We start from the raw sequence: 22,050 nt of genomic DNA on the forward strand, positions 1-22,050 counted from the left end.
TCAACGAGATGGGCCTTTTCCAGTTTTACTGTATGCAGACGATACTTTGCTGCTAATCAAAGGCACGCAAGAGCAAGCACAAGTTGTCAGGAGGATTTTGGATGTGTTCTCCGCCTTCACTGGCCTGCACATTAACTTTAACAAGAGCACATTCGTGCCAGTGTGCATGGATGATATCACTTCCAATTGGGTGGCTGACAATCTGCAGTGTCCTATCTCCTCTTTCCCATGCACCTACCTGGGTTTACCTCTATCCTCACAGAAAATCAGTCACGGGATGCTGCTGCCTGTCATTCACAGAGTTGACCGCAGGCTATCCGTCTGGCTCGCCACTTTCCTCTCCTGGGGCGGCCGTCTCACCCTCGTTAATTATGTACTTGCCTCCATCCCCAATTACTTCATGGCATGTTTCATATGGCCACAACAATCTATAGACAAACTGGAGCGAATCTTATGAGGTTTTCTTTGGCAAGGAAAGAACTCTACAAATGGCGGACACTGTTTGGTGGCATGGGATTTCGTCACTCTTCCAAAAATTAATGGCGGGCTTGGCCTCAGAAATTTAAAGGAGCATAACATGGCAATGATCTGCAAGCTCACTTCTAATATTTTGCAAGGTCACGGAGCTCCATGCTATGAATGGTTCGTCAAAAGATACTGCAGCAACACACTTCCGGGCCGTCTACGGAGTGGGGACACTCCCATTTGGCGATGCCTGCAATCAACCATTCAGCTTGTTATACAATCTACCAGGTGCGTTTTGGGTAACGGATCTAGAATCTCTTTTTGGAAGGATTCGTGGCTTACTTTTCTCGTTTGCCCAAAACAAGAGCTGCTCGGTTGCATCTCAGTTCAATGCTGGAGTTTGGGACATCAAACTACATCCGAACCTCACTGTCGTAGCCAACAGAGAATTGCAAGCTCTAAATGACATCTTGACCGGCATCCAACCTGTGGAGGACCATGCAGATTCCCGGAGGCCAATCTGTTTGTACAACAAGCCTAGAACACATTTCTTCTATGAGATGCTCACGTTTAAAGGAGTTCAGTGCCCTTTGAAAGACAAGATCTGGGACAATCTTATTCCGAATAAATACAGAGTTTTCCTCTGGTTAGCGATCCGTGGCCGAGTGAACACAAGGGACAATATGCTGAAGAAACACTAGAAGATCACAACTCATAATGGTTGCGATTGGTGCCCCGCATCAGAAACCATACATCATCTTATTCTACGATGCCGGTTAGCAGATGCAGTTTGGCAAAGGATCGGCCTGCAAGGTATCGCCAATGCTTGCCCGGACCTACAAACCTTCTTTTTTATCAGCGGAGGCCATGGCTACGTACGGCAAGCTTTGACACATTCTCTTTTACGGCGATTGCAGTTGCTCTCTGGACAGCCCGGAACGCTCTTGTCTTCAGGACAGAGACATGGACTGCATCTCGGGCTTTCAATGAGATTCATCAGCTTCTTCATCTCTGGAAGCATAGAGCCCGACGCGATCAAGATTTAGCTACTTTGTGTAATTATGCTGCTCTTTTTCTCTAAGCCTAATTCCCTCTATTTTCATTTTTTCCTGCTTAGGCTTGGTGGTGGCCTGCTGCACATGCTGTGTTGCGCCCACACCACCTTCATGTAATATGACTCCTGTTATCCAGGTTTTTTGCCCTGTTTTGAATGCATAAGGTAGATCATGATCTACCTTCTCTTTCAAAAAAAAACAAATGTACAACTACAGAATAAAAAGTGGAATTCACTCTAGATCAAGAAATGGTCCAATTTTTTGTTAGAAATTTGCATGCTAGTCCTTTGCGTTTGTGATACCACATTTTTGTTACGTTTGACAACCCTACTAATTTCTTAGAGTGATACGTTTTGCCGATGCTTCGCTGGGTTCGGTTAGATTACAGTACCTTACTGATCCTTTATTTTGTCTCTAACCCAAACCTGCTAATCTGCAATTCTTAGCTCAGGATATCACATCCAGAACCCTGGTAGTGATCTAAAATCACGTCGTCGCTGTGGCCAGAGCAACTTAAGGTCCAAACACATCAGGCTTCTTATAACTACCAGGAGTGAGTGAACGGCATAAAACCTCACAGTAGCACCAAAGGTCTCACAGGTTCCATGGCAAAGCCTACATGCTAAACAACAAGATCCCCCTAAAAGCAGACCTGACATTATAACATCCCTACAGACTTGTAAAAAACATTAGTTCTTGCTTCTATGCAACATTCATAAAGAAGAAGAGACAGCAGCAGCAGCAGCAGCAGCAGCTAAAACCCCAGCACCACTCTTTTGATGAGATGCAGGGAGGGCTAGGCAGCAGCCGACGGCTTGGTGCTCCTGGATGGAGTCCTCTTGGGATGGTCCTGGCTCCGCAAGATGGCGCTGTCCGACGAGTCCGAGCTGCTTCGCTCCCCGGTCAGCGCCTTGCTCGACAGCATCTTCCCCAGCACCTTCTTCGGCGTCGCGCCGCCCTTGGCCTTGCCGTTGGTGGTGCTCTTGCTGCTGCCGTGGCTCTTCTCGGCGCTGTGGCATTTCTCCAGCTTCGTGGTCTTTGATGAAAGGCTGAGGTCCTCCACCGCTATGACTCCATCCCACTCGTCTTCAGTGTTGGTTGTGGCGCCTGACCTTGAGCTCTCGTAGGAGCCGATGCAGATGCTGTCAGCTCGGACGGTTGCCGCCGCAGATGCCCTTGTCTGCTCGTGGTACAGCACCTGAACCACGGTTCTCAGAGGGAGGCGCTCGTTCTGGACGGCGTGAGCGCATGCTTCTGGCGACAACTTCTTGCAGTCCATGAGGCAGCACAGCTTCTTCTTGTCGCTCTTGCTTAGGCTTGGGTGCTCCTGCTCAAAATTTCAGAGAAGAAAATGTAAAGCGTTTATCAAACGAATATAGAACCATAAGGAATGAGAAATCTATATGCATCTATATGTATACATAGATATTGGTTGCGATGACAGGAAAGAATGCAAAAACATTTCATAAACAAAAACAAAAACAGCAACAATTCAGATACATTAGGAATATATTTGGAAGTATGCACAAGAAAGTGATTTAGTAGGCAATGTACATGCAGATGATGAGTTATAAGAGTACCTTCATATACATGTCAATGGCGCGATATATCCCATCATGGAAAGGCCTTGAATTGCCTGAAATTGCCTCAGCAAGATTGATGAACTTCAAAACAGGGGTATTTGGGTCCTTTGCAACCTCGGTGAGATAACCATCAACGATTTTTGCTACTGTGATCATAGATGCACTAGGTGCTTGCACGTGACCGTTCACCTCAGCATTATGTTTCTGAGCATTTTTGCTATCTTGCCTCACATACTCTTCGACGATACTAAGGATCATGTCAATGTCATAACCAGTTGTCTCCCCATCGACTGTAGGAATAAGAAGATCAGACACGGACGCTTCATCCAGCTGCCGTCCAATTCTCTTCACGAGCTCTTTCCTGCACATCTCTCCACATTTAAGCAGATTGGTTGCCCTCAGTAGCTTTAGCAGGAAGCTGCATGAGACTGAGCCTTTCTCTGATGGTAACAAGCATGTGATGGTAACTAGCATCGCTCGGACCTTTCCATCACCATGGATCATTGAAACCTTGCTTAGTGAGGGGAGCTTCTTGTATGTGTAGGCTTTGATTGCCTCACCAACAGCATCCTTGGGCACCATGCCCATTGTTTTGATAGCTGATATGACTTGCTTGTAGGAATCGATGTCGAGATCTGTGAGATCCTCGACCCACCAATCCTTAGGCACAGCCGGCTGCTTCTTGACTCCATTCCATTGCATATCAAGGTCATTCTCAGCTGAGAGCTTCTTGCGATTGTACGTGTATGACCATTCAACCTTGGAGGTGTCAACAGAGGCTTTTGAAGCAATAGAATCAATGCAGTGGCTAACCAGCTTAAGATCCTCTGACCATGGTAAATGAGCTTTTGTTGTCCCAAGGACAATAATGGAATCTTTCCAACTCCTGAATATGCTTGAGCTGAGGAAGACATCAATCTTGTAGATCAGATTACCCTTGTCGACAGTTTCATTCATCTCCAAGTACTCCGCAGCGCAGCGGGCAGCAACGACATTATACGCATTGAGTGTGACAACCATGCCATAGCAGAACTTGGCACATATCTCAAAAGCCTTTGGGCCACCAGGAATGTCATGGATGTGGATATCGATATTTTCATCACCAGTAGTTGGGATCAACTTCTGAAAGCGAGCACACTTGGATAGAAGTGGAAACTGCATGGACGGATGAAGTAAAAATCAGGAAAATATAACTGCTCATTCGTTAGAAAATATAACAGTGCATTCGATAAAGAAGAAAAATATATAACAATGTCATCTCTGCAATGGATCAATGAATTGTGTGAACTCCATACCATAAATTAATAGACTAACTTGAGTGAAACCACAAGGGCTAATAATATGAGATAAAAAGAACATGGTACAAGGGTTTTTCGACATGGAAATAGGAGAATAAGTTGCTAACTAAAAGTAAACAAAAAAGACATGAGGCCATGATCTTCTGAAGTACGACTAATTTTTACTAACATAGATCTTATGAAAGCAGTCTACAGCAAAAGGTAAATGAAGAGAACTGAATTGTTTACCTTGTGAAGGTAAAACTTTGTGTTCCCTAGACGAACAGTGATATCACTCACCAATTCAGTTTCCACAATTCTGCAAAAACAAACAATTCTCATAAGAGAAATAAAAAAGGAACAGGCAACTGCAATCATGTTATATCTTTCTTTTTTTTGGTAATCATTTGATAAATTGGAAGGACAAGACAGTATTTTGTTCAAATATTTTTGTTGTTGTTGCTATGAGTGGATAACAGATTTGTCTATTTAGCATGAGACCATTTAAAGAGATGGGGAATGCACAATGAAAAATCATGAATGTTACACGAGAAATAACCGTGCACATTTAGAATCTAAAAAGTAAAAAAAACTCAAAAGCAGTATCCAATTAAATATTTTTGTAAAAAAGAAATGAACTTACATGTAGTACGAACTAATATTTAGCAATTCAAATATAACTGGAAAGATCGTCAAAAACTTCAAATGAGGCACCATTTTAAAATCACTTCCAAGTTCTCAACTCAAAATCCCTTTAGGCACTTGGATATCCAAGAGTACGGTTATCTTTAGGGGACTTTTTCAATCATGCAGCTATATCATTAGTTCTTTAGAAAGATCCGACAAATAACGGCCATTCCGCTCTAACCAAGGCTGAAGTAGACGACATTAAACTTGGAGCAGTTAACATCATACAAAAGGCTCCCCGGAAAAAGGAAATCATACTAAAGGTACTTGTGTGGATCCCAGGAACAAAACATGCACATATCCTGGATACGATAGGGTATATTACCCACAAGACATTTGACAATGAGAGGATATAAAAGAAAGTGGTAGTCCCACGGTTTGAACTTTGACCCTTAAGGATCTGAGAAGCTGGGGAAATATAATACTCACATGTACTACAAAACTAAACAAGATACCATAGTTGTTTATGCTGGTTGTCCGTTATTAGCATTTTGTTATGGTCCCTCTATATGACTGGAGTAATTCATATGCTAAAGCTCGACAGAAGTTTCAGAGATGCAGAAATGAAGAGAACTGACACAAAAACCGGTTCTTGTTGGGATCATGTATTAATAATACCTAAAACCAATAAGCGGTGAGATGGTTGTATGCTGATCCAGAGGTAGCAAGCAAGCAAACAGAAACAATGCACAGGAACAAGGTGAATGAACATGCAAGGGGAGGGATGAATGGATCACTCACCTGACTTCGCTCCCATCGTCCTGAAAGGTGTCCGGGTTCGATCCAAGCTTCATGAACTTCATCTTGACAGAAGCAGAGGTTCAAAGCACGAACAAAATATGCAGCTTCTCACTCCCCCAGGCCAACAATGCGCTCACACACAGAGCAGAGCAGAGCAGACCACCACCGCAGGAGGAGGAAGAAGAAGACGACTTGTGTGCTATGCTAACCCATCATACTACTTGTCCGGGGAAGGAACATCAACGGCTCCAGAGTCCAGACGGCAAAGAAACAGCAAGTACAAGGAACAGAAGCAACTTGGGTAGGCCGGTGGGGCGGGGAGGGGGGCGGCGGGAGGGAGACGGAATATGGCAACGTGCCCGGCCCGGCGCCCGTACAACGGAAACAATAGCGGCAGCGGCAGGATCGGTCCTTGAGGGAGGCACACTCCACCCTACTTATGCGGGGCGGTGTTGCGGGCGGCGAGGAGCACAAGCGCCTCAGGGGGAGTAAACAATGGCGGGGAGGGGCGGACACCCACAAAGCACAAAGCTGACACAGCCCCACCTCCTCCTCCTCCTCCTCCTCCTCCTCCTCCTCCCCTGCCACTGTCTATTTCTTAATCCGCCTGTCCGTCCTTCTTGATCCCGGCGGGTTGAGATCTTCCGCAATAAATTTCCCTTCCCCCGCCACAGCACCGGTAAACCGAGAAGGAGAGAAAGAATCACGCAGGCAGGATCTTGTGTCCAACGCCCGCGCCTAGCATAAACAACCGGTCCACATTCCTCCTCCCAGACCCTACAAATCTCTGCACAAACAACGGGGAAAACAGAGTTAGCCGAGATTTTTTTAAACGAGTTGATCGACACGGCGCATCTTTCTCTAGTGCAAATGGGGAGGCAACGGGGAGACCGGACCGGCGACCACTTGCTCGCTCCGGTCTGCGCTCGTGCTTGCGCGGGGAGGAATCTTGTAGCAAGATCTCGCAGCCTTGTGCCGGGACGAAGAGAGATACTCCTACTTATATTACGCGAGAGGGAGGGGGATAACGGAATTTGATTGATTAAAAACCCGTTGAGCCCACAGGAATTGCAGCCGCAATGTGACGGCCACGAGGGAGCATGTGGAGGGAGGGAGGCGTCGAGATTTATAGCGAGGCGAGCCACGGGGATGGCAACAAAACAAAACCAACCCAACCCAACAAAGCGCGCAAGAACAAACGGAAAGCGGGCGGATTAGGGCGGGCTATGACCGGAGAAAGAGGAACAGTGCGAGGACGGAGGCAGACCCACCTCCCCCGAGAAAAAGACGGACGGAGCCGGCCCCAAGAACTGCTCGCCGCCAACAGCAAGTGCCCTGCCCTGCTCGGGGAGAAGGATGCGGCCACGCGACGCAAGTGCGCGCGCGCATGTGCCCGTGTCTCCCTGTCGACCCGGCTGGGAGGAGTGTCTCCCTCCGATGCCCGCGTGCGTGCGTGCGTGCTTGTGCTTGTGCTGGGAGCGGGAGAAAGGCGGAGGAGGGCGTGGCGATTAACCTCGGGCGAGAGGGTGGTGACCTTGCAAGCTAGCTCTTGCCTGCTTGCTTGCAGGCGCCCTCCTCCCTCCCTCCAATGGCCGCCGTGAACTGCACTGCACCCACACCCCGAGGAGCGAGCGAGGAGCGAGGCGGCCCGGCGTGCCTCCTCAAGTACCCGCAGCAGAGAGACAGCGCCACCACTACCACCGCCCCGCTCTCTCTTTTTCCTCGCAATGCACTGTGAAACGGAGCGATATGCAACAGGGAAAGCGAAAGCGGGGAGATCGGAGGGGGGGAGGGAGGGAGGAAGAGGCTCACCGCAAGCGTCCAAGGAGCGAGCGAGCGGCAAGGGGGCAGCGGGTGCTCGGGCGGAAGGCCTTTGAGGGAGCCGGGCTGCCGGGATCGATCCGTCGCTTTTGGGCTTTGTTGGGTTTTCTTTGCCGCCGCGCCCACGGCCTCAGCTCACTGTGCGCGCGTCGTACTGCTCCTGCACTTCTGCTTTGCTTTCCACAGGAGAGGAGAGGGGAATGGAATAGAAAGCTCTCTCCCGCGCGCGGTCCTGCTCCTGCCGCAGGGTGGTGGTGGTGGCCGCCGTGCCGCTGCCTCGCCCCGGCGCCTTTTGCTCAACGCTGCCTTTTATTTTTTGTTTGGCAAACGGTATATACCTACGTATTTATGGTGCAGTATGGGTCTATACCAACGTCTTTACAGCGTAGCGTAGCCTGGAGGAGGAGTAAATAATAGCCCATGCCGAAGTATTGAAAGCCTTCCTAAATGATAGTATGCGTGCCATTGATTTTGGATGATCGGCTCATACCTGCCTACTGGATTACTCCTCCTGTTATGGCGTCTTTTTAATAGGTACTCCCTTCTTTCTGGTTTATAAGGCTCAATTCAAAATTCTCACATACCAAGATAGATGGTGAATGGTGGAATACTTTTTGTAGTTTGCAAAAGCACCCAATTAATGCTCTTGTTTTCCTAAAAAAATATGTTTACCAATGCATTAATTGCAATGCATGCATGCATAAATTACATGCATTGGTCAATTTTCTCTTAGTACTTGCATGCAATGATTTAATGCACCTTGAAATCTGAACATGTGATGAAAAACAACCAAATTGAGCCTTATGAAATGAAAAAACTAAAATTTTGAGATAAGCCCTATAAACCGAAAAGGAGGGAATATAAAAGCCATCAATGGGCTAGAAAAGGCTGGTATATACACATTGCAGACAAGCAAGTAATTGCATCCATGTCTAAAATGCAAGGGTACATGGGAGGAAAAAAATATACATGTGATAAGGAAATAAATACTTAACACGATTTGGCACGGTAAATATGATATCCTCACATTTTACGACGGTCACCGTGCTACCTAAGTATAATAGTGAAATTAATTGTAATTTTCAAATCAAGTAGATATACACCTAACTTTTTGACGTGCTCAAATTTACCCCAAAAATGCATTTTAGGTCATGAGAATGCCCTTCCTGTTGGTCAAACTTGTTTGACCGAAACTTTAAAAATTCATTTGAACTCAGAAGAATGCAAATAAGATATCAAAATGTGAATAAAAATATCATCTACACGCGCATGTAATTTACATTCATCGCCTACACGTGCATTTATTCACGTTCACCCTAAATAGTTTTTATCGATATAAACCCTGAAAAGCTTTAAAGACTATTTTTGTCATGAACATAAATGACATGTGCATATAGGTGATGTTTTTATGAATATTTTGATATCTTATTTTGCGTTCTTTTGAGTTCATATGAATTTGTTATGAATTTTCAAAGTTTGGGTCAAACAACTTTGACCGGAAGCTGTTCGCCCCCCAGGGGTTTGAAATAGCGCCGCTCGGGGGCGCGCCGGCGGAAAAATCAGCGCGGGGGGAGGGGGGGTCGAGGTCGGGTTCCCAGCCCCCCCCCCCCTGATAACCCACAAGTATAGGGGATGGCAACAGTTTTCGAGGGTAGAGTATTCAACCCAAATTTATAGATTCGACACAAGGGGAGCCCAAAAAAATTTGAAGGTATTAGCAGCTGAGTTGTCAATTCAACCACACCTGGAGATTAATTATCTACAACAGAGTGATCGGTAGCAAAGTAGTATGATAGTTTTGATAATAGTAGCACCAGCAACGGTAACGGCAACAGTGATAGCAGTAATTTTGTAGCAAGTGTAACAGTGATGATAGCAGTAGTAACTTAGCAAGAACAATATAGGATAAATTTGTAGGCATTGGATCGGTGACTTGTTGGATGATATTCATCATGAGACAGTTATAACTTAGAGCGATACGGTACTAGCTCCAGTTCGTCAATATAATATAGGCATGTATTCCGTAAGTAGTCATACGTGCTTATGAAAAGAACTTGCATGACATCTTTTGTCCTACCCTCCCATAACAGCGGGGTCCATATTAAAAACTAAGGGATATTAAAGCCTCATTTTAATAGAGAACCGGAACAAAGCATTAACACATGGTGAATACATGAACTCCTCAAACTACGGTCATCATCGGGAGAAGTCCCGGTTTCTGTCACTCCGAAGTTGCCGGATCATAACATGTAGTAGGTGACTATAACCTGCAAGATCGGATTTAGAACATGGATATAGTGGTGATAACATAAACGGTTCAGATCTGAAATCATGGCATCCGGACCCAAAGTGACAAAACATTAAGCATGACAAAGTCATAGCAATATCAATCTTACAACGTAGTGGATAATAGGGATCAGGCCTAACAAAACTAACTCGATTACATGATGAATCTCATCCAACTCCTCACCGACCAGCGAGCCTACGAAGGAATTACTCACTCCCGGTGGGGAGCATCATGGAATTGACGATTGAGGAAGGTTGGTGATGACGAAGAATGAAGATCCCCTTCTCCGGAGCCCCAAACAGACTCCAGATCTGGCCTCCCGATGAAGAACAGGAGGTGACGGCGGCTCCGTCTCGTGGATCGCGATAATTCTTTCTCCCAGATTTTTTCTGGAAAAATAGGATTTTATAGCGTCGGTTTCAGGGTCTAAAAAATCTGTAAATGCATGGGTAAAATGGGAGGAAAAATATCTGTAATATAAAAATAAATACTTAACACCTTTCTGGAGGAGGAGTAAATAATAGCCCATGCCAATATTAAAGCCTTCCTAAATGATATGTGTGCCATTGATCTTGGACGACCCGCTCATACCTACTCCTTCACCATGTACGTTTTAACTCAAAACTCGGAAGAAACAGAAACTTTTAAAACGTCTAGAGGCCTGAGATAAGGCGATCCATTGTCGCCTTATTTGTTTCTATTATGTCCTGAAGGATTGATTGCTTGCTGAATAAAGCTGGGGAAGAGGGGGAGCTTGAGGGAGTGAAGGTGCGTAGGGAAGCACGACCATCGCTAATCTATTGTTTGCAGATGATTCATTAATCCTGATGAAGGTCAATACTAGAAATGCTGGGTGTCTCAAAGAAATCCTTACATCATATTGTGCTGCTTCGGGACAGAAAGTTAACGTCGAAAAGTCAAGTGTGTTTTTAGCCCTAATACTAGAGTTGAGATGAAGAAACAAATTTGCAACAGTTTGAATATAATGACTGAGGCACTATCAAATACTTATCTAGGCTTACCATCCACTATGGGATTAGATAGAACATATTGATTCTAGTTTTTGATGGATCGGGTTATGAAAAGAATTATGAGATGGAAGGAAAGGCAACTTTCAACCGGAGGAAAGAAAGTGTTACTCAAATCAAAATTGTACATGCTATACATCTTATGCAATGTCGCTTTTCAAATTTTCAAAATAGATTTGTAAAGGAATTACAGACACGATATCGCATTGTTGGTGGGGTGACAGTGACAATTAAAGGAGAATGCATTGGTTTATGTGATGAAAGTTATGTGTGCCAAAGAAAGAAGGTGGAATGAGATTTCAAGATATTCATTGTTTTAACCTAGCCCTGCTGGCAAAACAGGCTTGGATACTCATTGTTTTTTTTGGCAAATAGTATATACGTATTTATGGTACATTATGGGTCTTTATGAACGTCTTCACGGCGTAGCCTCAAGGAGGAGTAGATAGTTGCCCATGCCAAAGTATCAAAGCCTTCCAGAATAATATGTGTACCATTGATCTTGGTGATCGTCTCATACCTACTGGATTACTCCTCCTGTTGTGGTGTCTTTTAAATAGTTTTCTTAAATAGGTATAAAATAAAAGCCATTAATGGGCCAGAAAAGGCTGGTATATACACTTTGCAAACAAGGAAGTAATTGTATCCATGTCTAAAATGTAGGGGTAAATGGGATGAAAAAACATCTATGTAATATGGAAATAAATACTTAACACATTTGACACGGTAAATATAATATCCTCACATTTTATGACGGTCACCGTGCTAGCTAAGTATAATAGTGAAATTAGTTATAGTCTTTGAATCAAAGAGCATAATGTACATGAACTTCCATAATCCGTCTAATGAGACACACAACATCATGTTCTCGAAACTAGTTTTTCACCGGTGAGTAAACCTAGACATGCTCAGCCTAGCCCGATGGCCCGAAGCCAAAGCCCGACGGCCAAGAAGGGCCCGGGCTCCAAATTTGGCCAGAATAAAAAGCCTCAAAGCCTAAAACAATTCCAATTTGTAGTTTTATTCAATATGTTGCTATTGTATGTTTTTATATGCCCTGAAATGACTAAATAAGATTATTTAATAGAAAAATGTACTTTTAGTTGTTTCGGGCCAAGTCATCATATCGGGCTCGGGTTTTGGGGCCAGGCTTTTTAAAGACCGACCCGAGGAAAGCCCAGGTCTACCGGTGTGAGTTCGAATTTGAACTACGAAATAAAATATTAACTAATCTGTTAGCATTTTGAACTAATGCACCCTCACTGAAACCTTAATAGGTATAAAAGCCATTAATAGGCTAGATATGGCAAATATGGACTTTGCAACACAAGGATGTAATTGTATGTGCGCCTAACCCATGGCTAAATGGGAGAGAAAATATGTTCGTGTAAGATAAAAAATAAGGGTATTTTTTAAAAAAATATCCTAAATATTCAAGTTTGTGACATGATTTACACTATTTAACATTTTTTCCTTTTTTAATTTGACTCAACTTGACCATGCTACTGTTGGGGAACGTTGCAGAAAACAAAAAATTTTCCTATGGTTTCACCAAGATCCATCTATGAGTTCATCTAGCAACGAGTGATCGGATTGCATCTACATACCTTTGTAGATCACGCGCGGAAGCGTTCAAAGAACGGGGATGAGGAAGGCGTACTCGACGTTATCCAAATCACCGGAGATCCTAGCGTCGAACGGACGGCACCTCCGTGTTCAACACACGTACGGTCAGCGTGACGTCTCCTCCTTCTTGATCCAGCAAGGGGAAGGAGAGGTTGAGGAAGATGGCTCCAGCAGCAGCACGACGGCGTGGTGGTGGTGGAGCTGCAGTACTCCGTCAGGGCTTCGCCAAGCTCTACGGAGGAGGAGGAGGTGTTGAAGAGGGAGAGGGAGGCACCAAAGGCGTGTGTTGAGAGGCCCTCCTTCCCCCACTACATATAGGGAGCCTAGGGGGGGCGCCGGCCCTAGGAGATGCAATCTCTTAGGGGGGCGGCGGCCAAGGGAGGAATCCCTCCTCCCCAAGGCACCTAGGAGGTGCCTTCCCCCTTTAGGACTCTTCCTTTCTTGATCTCCTGGCGTATGGGCCTCTTGGGGCTGGTGCCCTTAACCCATATAGGCCAAGGCGCACACCCCTAAAGCCCATGTGGCCCTCGGGGCAGGTGGCCCCATCTGGTGGACCCCCGAGACCCTTCCGGTGGTCCCGGTACAATACCGGTGACCCTGAAACTTGTCCTGACGGCCGAAATAGCACTTCCTATATATAATTCTTTACCTCCGGACCATTCCGGAACTCCTCGTGACGTCTGGGATCTCATCCGGGACTCCGAAAAACATTCGGGTTACTGCATATACATATCCCTACAATCCTAGCGTCACCGAACCTTAAGTGTGTAGACCCTACGGGTTTGGGAGACACGTAGACATGACCGAGACGACTCTCTGGCCAATAACCAACAGCGGGATCTGGATACCCATGTTGGCTCCCACATGCTCCTCGATGATCTCGTCGGATGAACCACGATGTCGAGGATTCAAGCAACCCCGTATACAATTCCCTTTGTCAATCGGTATGCTACTTGCCCGAGATTCGATCGTCGGTATCCCAATACCTCGTTCAATCTCGTTACCGGCAAGTCACTTTACTCATACCGTAATGCATGATCCCGTGACCAGACACTTGATCACTTTGAGCTCATAATGATGATGCATTACCGAGTGGGCCCAGTGATACCTCCCCGTCATACGGAGTGACAAATCCCAGTCTTGATCCGTGTCAACCCAACAGACACTTTCGGAGATACCCGTAGTATACCTTTATAGTCACCCAGTTACGTTGTGACATTTGGTACACCCAAAGCACTCCTAGGTATCCGGAAGTTACACGATCTCATGGTCTAAGGAAAAGATACTTGACATTGGAAAACTCTAGCAAACGAACTATACGATCTTGTGCTATGTTTAGGATTGGGTCTTGTCCATCACACCATTTTCTTAATGATGTGATCTCGTTATCAATGACATCCAAATGTCCATAGTCAGGAAACCATGACTATCTGTTGATCAACGAGCTAGTCAACTAGAGGCTTACTAGGGACATGTTGGTGTCTATTATTCACACATGTATTACGATTTCCAGATAATACAATTATAGCATGAATAAAGACAATTATCATGAACAAGGAAATATAATAATAATGCTTTTATTATTGCCTCTAGGGCATATTTCCAACAGCTACTACCACTTTCACCTGTTTTAACTTTTTTTACATTCTAATTGGCTCGCCTAATATTACAGTGATGATCTGGCTTGCACATAGCTCCGTCAATTAGCACAGCAGTATTTTCGACTAGTTCATTTATTTTAAATAAGTATAAGGTATCAATCGATGCATGGGTTGGATTATCTTTCTTCCAAGAAAACAAATTACATTAGACCTTCATGCTACTTCCTCCGTTCTGTTTGTACTCCCTTCGTCCGAAAATACTTGTCATCAAAATGGATAAAGAGGGATGTATCTAGAACTAAAATACATCTAGATACATCTCCTTTTATTTATTTTTAATGATAACTATTTCCGGATGAAGGGAGTAAGACGTTTCAGACAATTGGCCTTAAATTGTCTTGGGCATTGTCCGGACTGTCTAAAACGTTTTATAAAAGGTTTTATAAAAGTGAACGAAGAGAGTAGTATATGTTATGCATTGAGACTTCTTTTTTCGGCCGCATGGCGAGACACAAAATGTTTGCGAAAAGGCAAACCTAACGCGGTCAAAACGCCGGAGACTGCAGCTTTGTTGCTAGGGATGAGGGCATCTCCAGCCGTTGGCCCCCCAGCGGGCACCTAAAATCGCCGCCTGGGGTGAGCCGGCGCAAAAATTAGGTCTGGGGGCGAGTTGGTCCCCAGCCGCCGGCCCCAGGGCCGCCCCCAGGCATGTTTTAAAATAAAAGAAGTTCGGAGAAGTTTGGCTTAAACACGATAAAATTCGGTCAAACACGATAAATTTCGGCCAAACACGATAAATTTCGGCACATTTTGTCAAAGTTCGCGGATTTTCATTACATAGCACATATACATAAACTAATCTAAAGGAAAAACTGGCTGAAGTCGCCGTCGTCGCCGCCATCGTCGTCGTCGGCCTTCTCCTCCTTGACGCGGGCGCCCCTGCTGGACCCCTGCCCGGCGTCGCCATGGCGGACTGGTGGCGGCGCATCGTCGTCGTCGTTGTCGCAGATGACGATGACTCCGCCTTCGTCGCGGCCGCGTCGACGCTCCGCGAAGCGAAGCAGGGCGGCGCGCTGGCGCTCCTTCGCCTTCTCCAGGCGCTCCTTCTCCAACGCTATGGAGTCCCTACGCGCCCATTCCAGGGCCGCGTCGTCGTCGTCGTCGAGCTCCGTCGTCACCGGCGCGGCCGGCTTCTTCTTCACCGGCGCGAGCCCCGGCTCCGTCTTTGGCTTGACGAAGCGCGGAGGAGGAGCCGACGAGTAGGCGTGCCGGTCGCCCTCGTTGATGACGATGCCGGCGCTGCGAGTGCGCCGGCCGAGCGGCGTCTCCGCCGCGGGCTCGGCCTTGACGCCGAGCAGGGCCGGAGTGCCGGAGGAGTGCGATAAAGATCGGGAGGAGGAAGAAGAGGAGGAGGACCCGAACCTCCTTGGCGCCCATGGCCCGACGCGTCGGTGCTGCGCCGGGGCGGCCGCCCTCGCCGGGTACGCCAACGGCGGGTCGTTGCCGCCCTCGAGGTACGTCAGCACGCCCTCGAGTGTGCGGCCGGGGACGCCCCACCACAGGTGGCACCCCTCGCTGTTCTGCCGGTCGCCGACCACCGGCGCGCCGTTGGTGGACGCCAAGCGCTGCTGCTGGCGGCGCTCGAAATACGCCGCCCAAGCCGCGTGGTTGTCGGCGGCGTACTGGGGGAGGGAGAGTTGGGCGTCGGTGAGGGAGGCGCGCACGACCTCAACTTCCTCGACGAAGTACTTCGGCTTCGCCACGGCGTCGGGCAACGGGGGAATGGGCACTCCCCCGGCGCTGAGCCTCCACCCCGTTGGCCCGGCGCGCATGTCCGGCGGTGCCGGGATGTTCGCCTGGAACAGGAGCCAGGACTCCTGTTCGCGGAGCGAACGGCGGCCGAAGCCGTTGGCCGCCGCCTCGTCTCCGGGGTAGCGTTCCGCCATGGCGACGGGCTCGGGAGAGGTAGAGAGATAGAGAGAGGGGATGGGCGGCGGCGCTCGGGAGAGGTAGGGAGAGGGAGGAGCTGGGCGGCGGCGAGGGGCGGGCTGGTGTGGGCACAAGCGAGTGCAGGCCACCGGCTATATAGCCGCGCCGCACCCGTGTGTACGCGTGCGAGGGAGGGGAGGCGTCGGCGCGTCGTCCCGTGACGCGCCGCCCGTGAGGAATCAATGGCAAGGCTGACCGGCGGCAGCCTTGTCATTGATTCCCCGCGGGAACCGAGGCCGTTGGGGGAAGACGATGCGCCGTGTCGCTGACGCGGCGGGCCCGCGGCTGTTTCGCGCCAAAATATTTCGCCCCGGCGCCCCCGGGCGCCCCCAGCGCGCCGGGTTCGGCATGGTTCTGCCGACGCTGTTTTCGGCTCAGGCCGGCGAAAATTGGGCTCCTGGGAGCGCGACTGTGCCGTTTTTTTGGCGCCGGCGCAAAAAAATCACCTGAGGAGGCCTTCCTGGAAGCGCGGCTGGAGATGCCCTGATGGCGTTGTACGGCCCCTCCCAATGCTCCACCTTATACAGGTGCTAAGCCTTTCACGTAGGCAAAAAATCTGATATGGCAAGTTATTTAAGAGGAGAGAGATGGGTGTGGTGACCCAGGAAGAACCAATGCTAAGCGCGTGAACCTAGGCAAAACATTAAAAAGAAGGGAGCCCGTCAATACATGAAGAGCTTTAGTTGCTAAATAATTAAATGAAGCAAGCTTAGCAACCATAAGCTAAGCACATATGCATTGGGGAGTATAGTTGCTAAGCTATTTAATGTGCTTAGCACCTCATCTAAGCACCCATGCATTGACAGCAGCCTACTAGTAGAGCACGTTAACCACAGCATTAACCAACCAGCGGCAGCATGTACTAGTAGAGCACCTAGGGTTCGCACGCACGGCACGGACATGGGCGCAGGAGAAAAGGGGAAGCTGGCTGGCTGCCACCACTCACCTTAAAGCTGACCCTTTTTCCAGGGAGGGAGGGTTTAATTAATTAATCCGGCCCGGTCCCACCCGGATCGCACAAAACCGGGGCCGGACGTGACTAATCATCCCCCCGATCGCCGTGTGCGCCGTGCGCGTCCGATCGATAAAGCCCGCCCGCCTTTTCGATCCGTCGCCCACGCGCCCACCCCCCCCTGGCCAAGGAGCTCCTCGTTTTTAATCTTGCAAAAGCGGACGGGAGATCGATCGAGGTTTGGTTTGGACGGCCGCTTTTGCTTTTGCTTCGCTTTGGGATGCCACGGCGTGCGCCGGCGTCGCGCGCCACGGGGAGCGGCGCAAAGCCTGCCGCCGCCACCGTGCACGCATGATCTGCTGGCGCGGCTGCGTTTCTCACCGGACCCATCTGCGGTACGGATGATCGATCACCGGCCCAGCGACGGAAAACCGTTTCCGCCGTGGAACACGATTTGATGGATGAGAAGGACGGACGGACGCCAGAGGCGCTAGCGTGCGCGGGTGCGTGCACAAGCCTCGCACGGCGATGGCGCAGGAGTAGGTATGGATGTGGTGCAAGGATTCTGCCGGCACGGTGTCTGGTGTGGACATAAATGCCGTAGCGCTGCTGTACCACCACGAGTGCGGCTGCGGAATCAGATCAGATCAAATCATGCTCCTGTTTATGTTTAGTTCACACAGCCCCGCACTGCGAAACGCGGTGCAAGGAGCGGAACGCGGAGAGGGACGGACTCTGCCGACGCGGACGTGCATGTCGTGGCGCGGCTGTACGAGAGCCGCTCTGGAATCATGGATGGCCCTGTCGTCCTTGGCGTTTCTGCTTGTGTTTAGGGCTAGGAGGAGGATGAATTGGACGTTACGGGGGTCTCGCGCATTATTATTAGCCCTTGCTTAGACGAGTAGACGGCCGCCTTTCTAGAGCAAAACGTCGCAGCCCTTGCGCCTAACTCGTGTCGACCGCTCGGGCGCGCGCTGTCACTCACACACACTCACACCCATCGCGCATCGGCATCACGCGTCTTGGTCTGGCTAGCTAGCCCATCACGCATGCACGGTCGGCTTCCCTTGCTGGTCTACACCAAAGGAAAGTGCAGTACTAATACGTACAACAGCTAGCATGCAGTACTCATCGTCCTCTAGCATTAGGCCAATTCCACCGCGCGACCCTATCATATCCGGCCTCATCTGTTTGGGGTAAAAGGGACAAAAAAGGCGGCCCAGCGTGCGGGAGCAAACGAACTTTTGTCCGCTTTGTGTCCGTTTTCGACCCATTCCCGGCCCAAACTTGCGCCGCTTTTGGGGTGAAACGGACACCACGCGGACACGCGGATCGTCTGCGCGTGTCCTCCCCTGGCCCGCCCGTCGGTGGCACAAGACGTGCCTTTTTCTATCCGCCCTCCTCCCTCCCTCCGGCCGCACCCCCTTCACTCTTCCCCACTCTTCCCCACTCTTCCCGTCGCTGCCGCCGCCGCCGCCGCTGCCATTGCAGCCGTGCAGTTCGGACGCGAGCTCGCCCAACCCCTTCCCCTCGGCGCCGGGCTCGGACACGACCACGGCCACCTGGTTTGCGCACCCGCCGGCCGGTTTTGGGGCGGATCCGGTCGGTCTTGAGCTCGGCCGGCTGTGGGAGGCCGGGCCGCGCCATGGACTGGCCCGGCACCTCGCCGGAAGGCCCTGGCAGGGCCGCAAGGCCACATGCAGGCAGTGGCTCCTCCTCTAGCCGCTCGAATCTGCACCGTCGGTGGTCCGCCGGCAGATACACGAATGGCGGTCGGCTGGGCTCGGTGCTTGCCCAAAAGCTCGCCGGCGCACCGTTGCCATCCATTAAGTGCGACCACTGCCCAAGGATGGTCGTGCGCCGCGTGTCTACAACGCCGGAACATCCCGAATGGGTGTTCATCAAGTGCTTAAACGATGGGGTATGCGCTTTCTTTAGCTTCGGTTTGTGCTCTAGATTTAACTAGTTATGCTAACTTCAAATTTTGTTGTGTAGAATGGATGCAAGTTTTGGTATTGGGAAGAAGAATACATCGATATATTGATAGAGCGAAATTTAGTACATGTTCGTGCACTTTTAGCTAGCATAGAGGCTCTAAATGAGACAAGTGCACTTGTTGCTAGATTAAAGGCTAGACACGAGACTAGGTGTGAGGAGGAAGCAACATCGACTTCTGGCTTGAAGAAGAAAGGAGGATGCCAGATCGAGCCTCTTCCTCCACAGATCAACAACGAGTGCATCGAGAAGGCCCTAACCCAACTCAAGGGAGCAGTTATGAAAGTTGGGTATATTCTAAAATGTATTCTTATGGTTCTTGTTTTCTTTGGTCTTACTTTACTAGTCAAAATGTGATGATGTATTTTTCATATACCAAAAATGAATGATGAAATAAAGTTAAGGACTTGCAAAGAAATAATACGCGGACAGGATGCGGCCGGGATGTGTCCGCGCGCTGGGCGCACGGCCACCGCATCCCAGGACAGGCCCGGACACGACCCTAAATCCCTACCCAAAGGGACAAAAACCGGACAAAACGGACGTCCGTTTGGGGTCGCGCGGTGGAGTTGGCCTTAGACATTACTATACGATGAGTAGTAGTAGTAGCTGTAGGAGTACGTACTAGTATACGAGGGAAGGCGTGTAGGATTTAGGTCAATAATAAATGGGAGGAGTAGAGTCGTGGTCGTAGGAGAGGTAAGAAAAGATGGGTCGCTGCATGGATGGATGGCATGCGATGGTAGAGTGGTAAGTACATTTACTGCGTGGCGTCCGGCCCGGTCTACGGTGATGATAGATAGATGGTTCTTTTGAGGCGTGCCGTGCTCGCTCTGACCGCGACAACCCATCATGATGTTGCGCTTCACCAAGCACATCCTACACTACACTACACACACTCTTTCCCCCCCCCCCCCCCCCTCTCTCTCTTCTTCTTCCCTTGTTCGTCTCTCCCTCTCTCTTCCTTGGCTGGCAGGCAGCGCATACAACACGCCCTGCCTTTTCCCCTTTTCCCGTACGTAGGTGGACTCGAGAGCAGCAGCTACACACACAGACACGGTATACACCCAAGGCCGGCCATGGCCATGGGTGTGCCCGTACTTTGGTGTGGTTCGTTTTATTTCTGCCTCCACCCAGCAGCACGCATGCAGAGGAGCAGAGAGTGGGAGAACCCAATGCCCAACACCCACCATTTCCGTGGTGGCCCAGCTCCACTCCACCACGTACTTCTTCCTCCTCGTCTCGATCCTTGGTGGTGGCACGTATTTTCCTTTCTTTTGCTCCACCCTACGGGTTCGCGGGGTCGTGGTCGTGGTCGTGGGATGTGACGACCATCATTAGCTAGCTCGTCGTGCAGTAGACAGCAGTAGTACTACGTGTTGGATGCCGGAGACAGACACCAATCATGCGCCCAACGTTCTGATCCTACGGCGGGGGTGGGGATCCGGATCCGTCGGACTTGTCAACAACGCGCGCGCGTGCCGTCCACGCGTCATCATTCATTCAAGTTTTTTTCATTTTTGCTTCAGAGACCGCCATGACAAACCGGTCGGTTTTAAGCGAAAAATCCTTTTTGGCAAATCCATCCACGCATCGCCTTTCGGACGCGAGAGACCCGCTGGCTGCAGGGACAGCTGCCAACAGTGCGCCGGTGGAACGGCGAGGGAGGATCCGATCCGATCCCATCGTCGCCACGGCCTGAACCCGACGGGAGGGAGGGCATTGAATGCTTTGGCGAGAACCCTGAGCATATGCGCATGTGTTTCCTCCCTTGCTTCCACGGGAGAATCATGCGATGCGATGCGATGCAGGCGGCAGAGACGAGACTAGTGCAGCGCCCGGCCGGTGTCAGTCGCACAGCAGACCACCACCATCTTTAATCTCACTTTCTTTCTCCATTCTCCATGGCCAAAACAAGGAAAGAAGGAGCGTGAACATAGACACCGTAACCAGGCGACAAGCGTGGTAAAAGCAATCTCAAATTGACAGAAAAAGAAAACATAGACACCGTACACGCGCAACTCACACACACTGAGGCAGTGCACCAGCAGTATCTCGGCCAAAGCTAGAGAATATTCGAGATCCCACGCCGCATTTCAAGACATTTTCACGGCGCCAGAATCTCGTCTATCCAACGTGCGACTGCGCCACGCAGACAGACATGTCCACCTCATCAAGAACTGAAAAGAAAGTAGGCACCGGAGGGAGGGGCAGTGGGCGCAGCCGGAGAGTGGTCGCATCGCGCACACATCCAGGCCACTCGAGGACGCAGCCATTATGGCCTTTGCAAAGAGGCGCATCCTCTTCTCCTCGGGCTGGCTCCGTGCGGTATGATCGGGCAGGAGAGGGGACGGCAAAACGGTGGGAGGAGAGGAAATGATTCGATTCGCAGGTGCATGCAGCGCAGCGGCTGCCACCACTACTGGGGCTGGGGCTGGGGCGGACGCCGTGTGTAGAGAGAGAGACACACAGTACCACCAGCCATGATGCCATGGGGAATGCAAGCCCTGCCACGGACCCATACGGTGTGACGCATCATGCATGCACCGGCCGCCATCCTTGCCCCTGCTCGAAGAAAGAAAGGCGATGCGTGCCGTGCAGCGCAGCGCAGTGATGCAGGTGCCACACGCACAACCCCTCCCTCCCTCCCCCGTGAATAATTCGGCCATGTCTGTCCGCGACACCGGGCGAGAGGGACGAGGGAGGTGCGTGGGGCCTGCCGGCGGACCGGGAGTAATGGGGTGACGACAGCCTGTGGTAATGGCATTGGCATTGGCATGGCCCCACTGTGCAGTGCAGGAGAACTGTAAGTATGTGTGTGTGTGTGTGATAAACAAGTGTTCCTTCTTCGACAGATAAAGATCGACAGGCGAGCATATCCGAAAGCTCACGGTCGTTGTAGCGAGAGATGGTATGGTATGGCATGGTATGCTTGTTTTTGTT

General features: G+C 49.7%; 1 protein-coding gene across 5 annotated transcripts; it reads right to left on the reverse strand.

Moving 5' to 3' along the window:
* Positions 1-2,033: 2,033 nt before the first annotated feature.
* On the reverse strand, positions 2,034-7,909 carry LOC125552578 (phototropic-responsive NPH3 family protein NPY4-like). Of its 5 annotated transcripts, none has more exons than XM_048716179.2 (5): positions 7,621-7,909; positions 5,809-6,595; positions 4,630-4,699; positions 3,101-4,258; positions 2,034-2,847 (listed from the first exon to the last, which is right to left on the reverse strand). In XM_048716179.2, the coding sequence occupies exons 2-5, from the start codon at positions 5,868-5,870 to the stop codon at positions 2,317-2,319; spliced, it is 1,821 nt and encodes a 606-aa protein (XP_048572136.1). In that variant the 5' UTR covers positions 5,871-6,595; positions 7,621-7,909; the 3' UTR covers positions 2,034-2,316. The 5 variants fall into 5 exon arrangements, with proteins under 5 accessions (XP_048572136.1, XP_087374931.1, XP_048572135.1 ...); XM_087518805.1 differs by lacking the exon at positions 7,621-7,909 and adding an exon at positions 7,343-7,577; XM_048716178.2 differs by lacking the exon at positions 7,621-7,909 and adding an exon at positions 7,322-7,577.
* Positions 7,910-22,050: the final 14,141 nt, after the last annotated feature.

Source organism: Triticum urartu, chromosome 4A, assembly GCF_056163025.1.
Source record: "Triticum urartu cultivar PI428250 chromosome 4A, HENAU_Tu73, whole genome shotgun sequence".
NCBI classification, from domain to species: Eukaryota; Viridiplantae; Streptophyta; class Magnoliopsida; order Poales; family Poaceae; genus Triticum; species Triticum urartu.

Excerpts from the sequence above, each read along its gene's own strand:
- LOC125552578 (XM_048716179.2), bottom strand. The coding sequence starts at position 5,870 with ATGAAGTTCATGAAGCTTGGATCGAACCCGGACACCTTTCAGGACGAT. Across the intron at positions 4,700-5,808 it reads GACGATGGGAGCGAAGTCAG|AATTGTGGAAACTGAATTGG; the intron begins GTGAGTGATCCA and ends TTGTTTTTGCAG. Across the intron at positions 2,848-3,100 it reads CCATTGACATGTATATGAAG|GAGCACCCAAGCCTAAGCAA; the intron begins GTACTCTTATAA and ends AATTTTGAGCAG.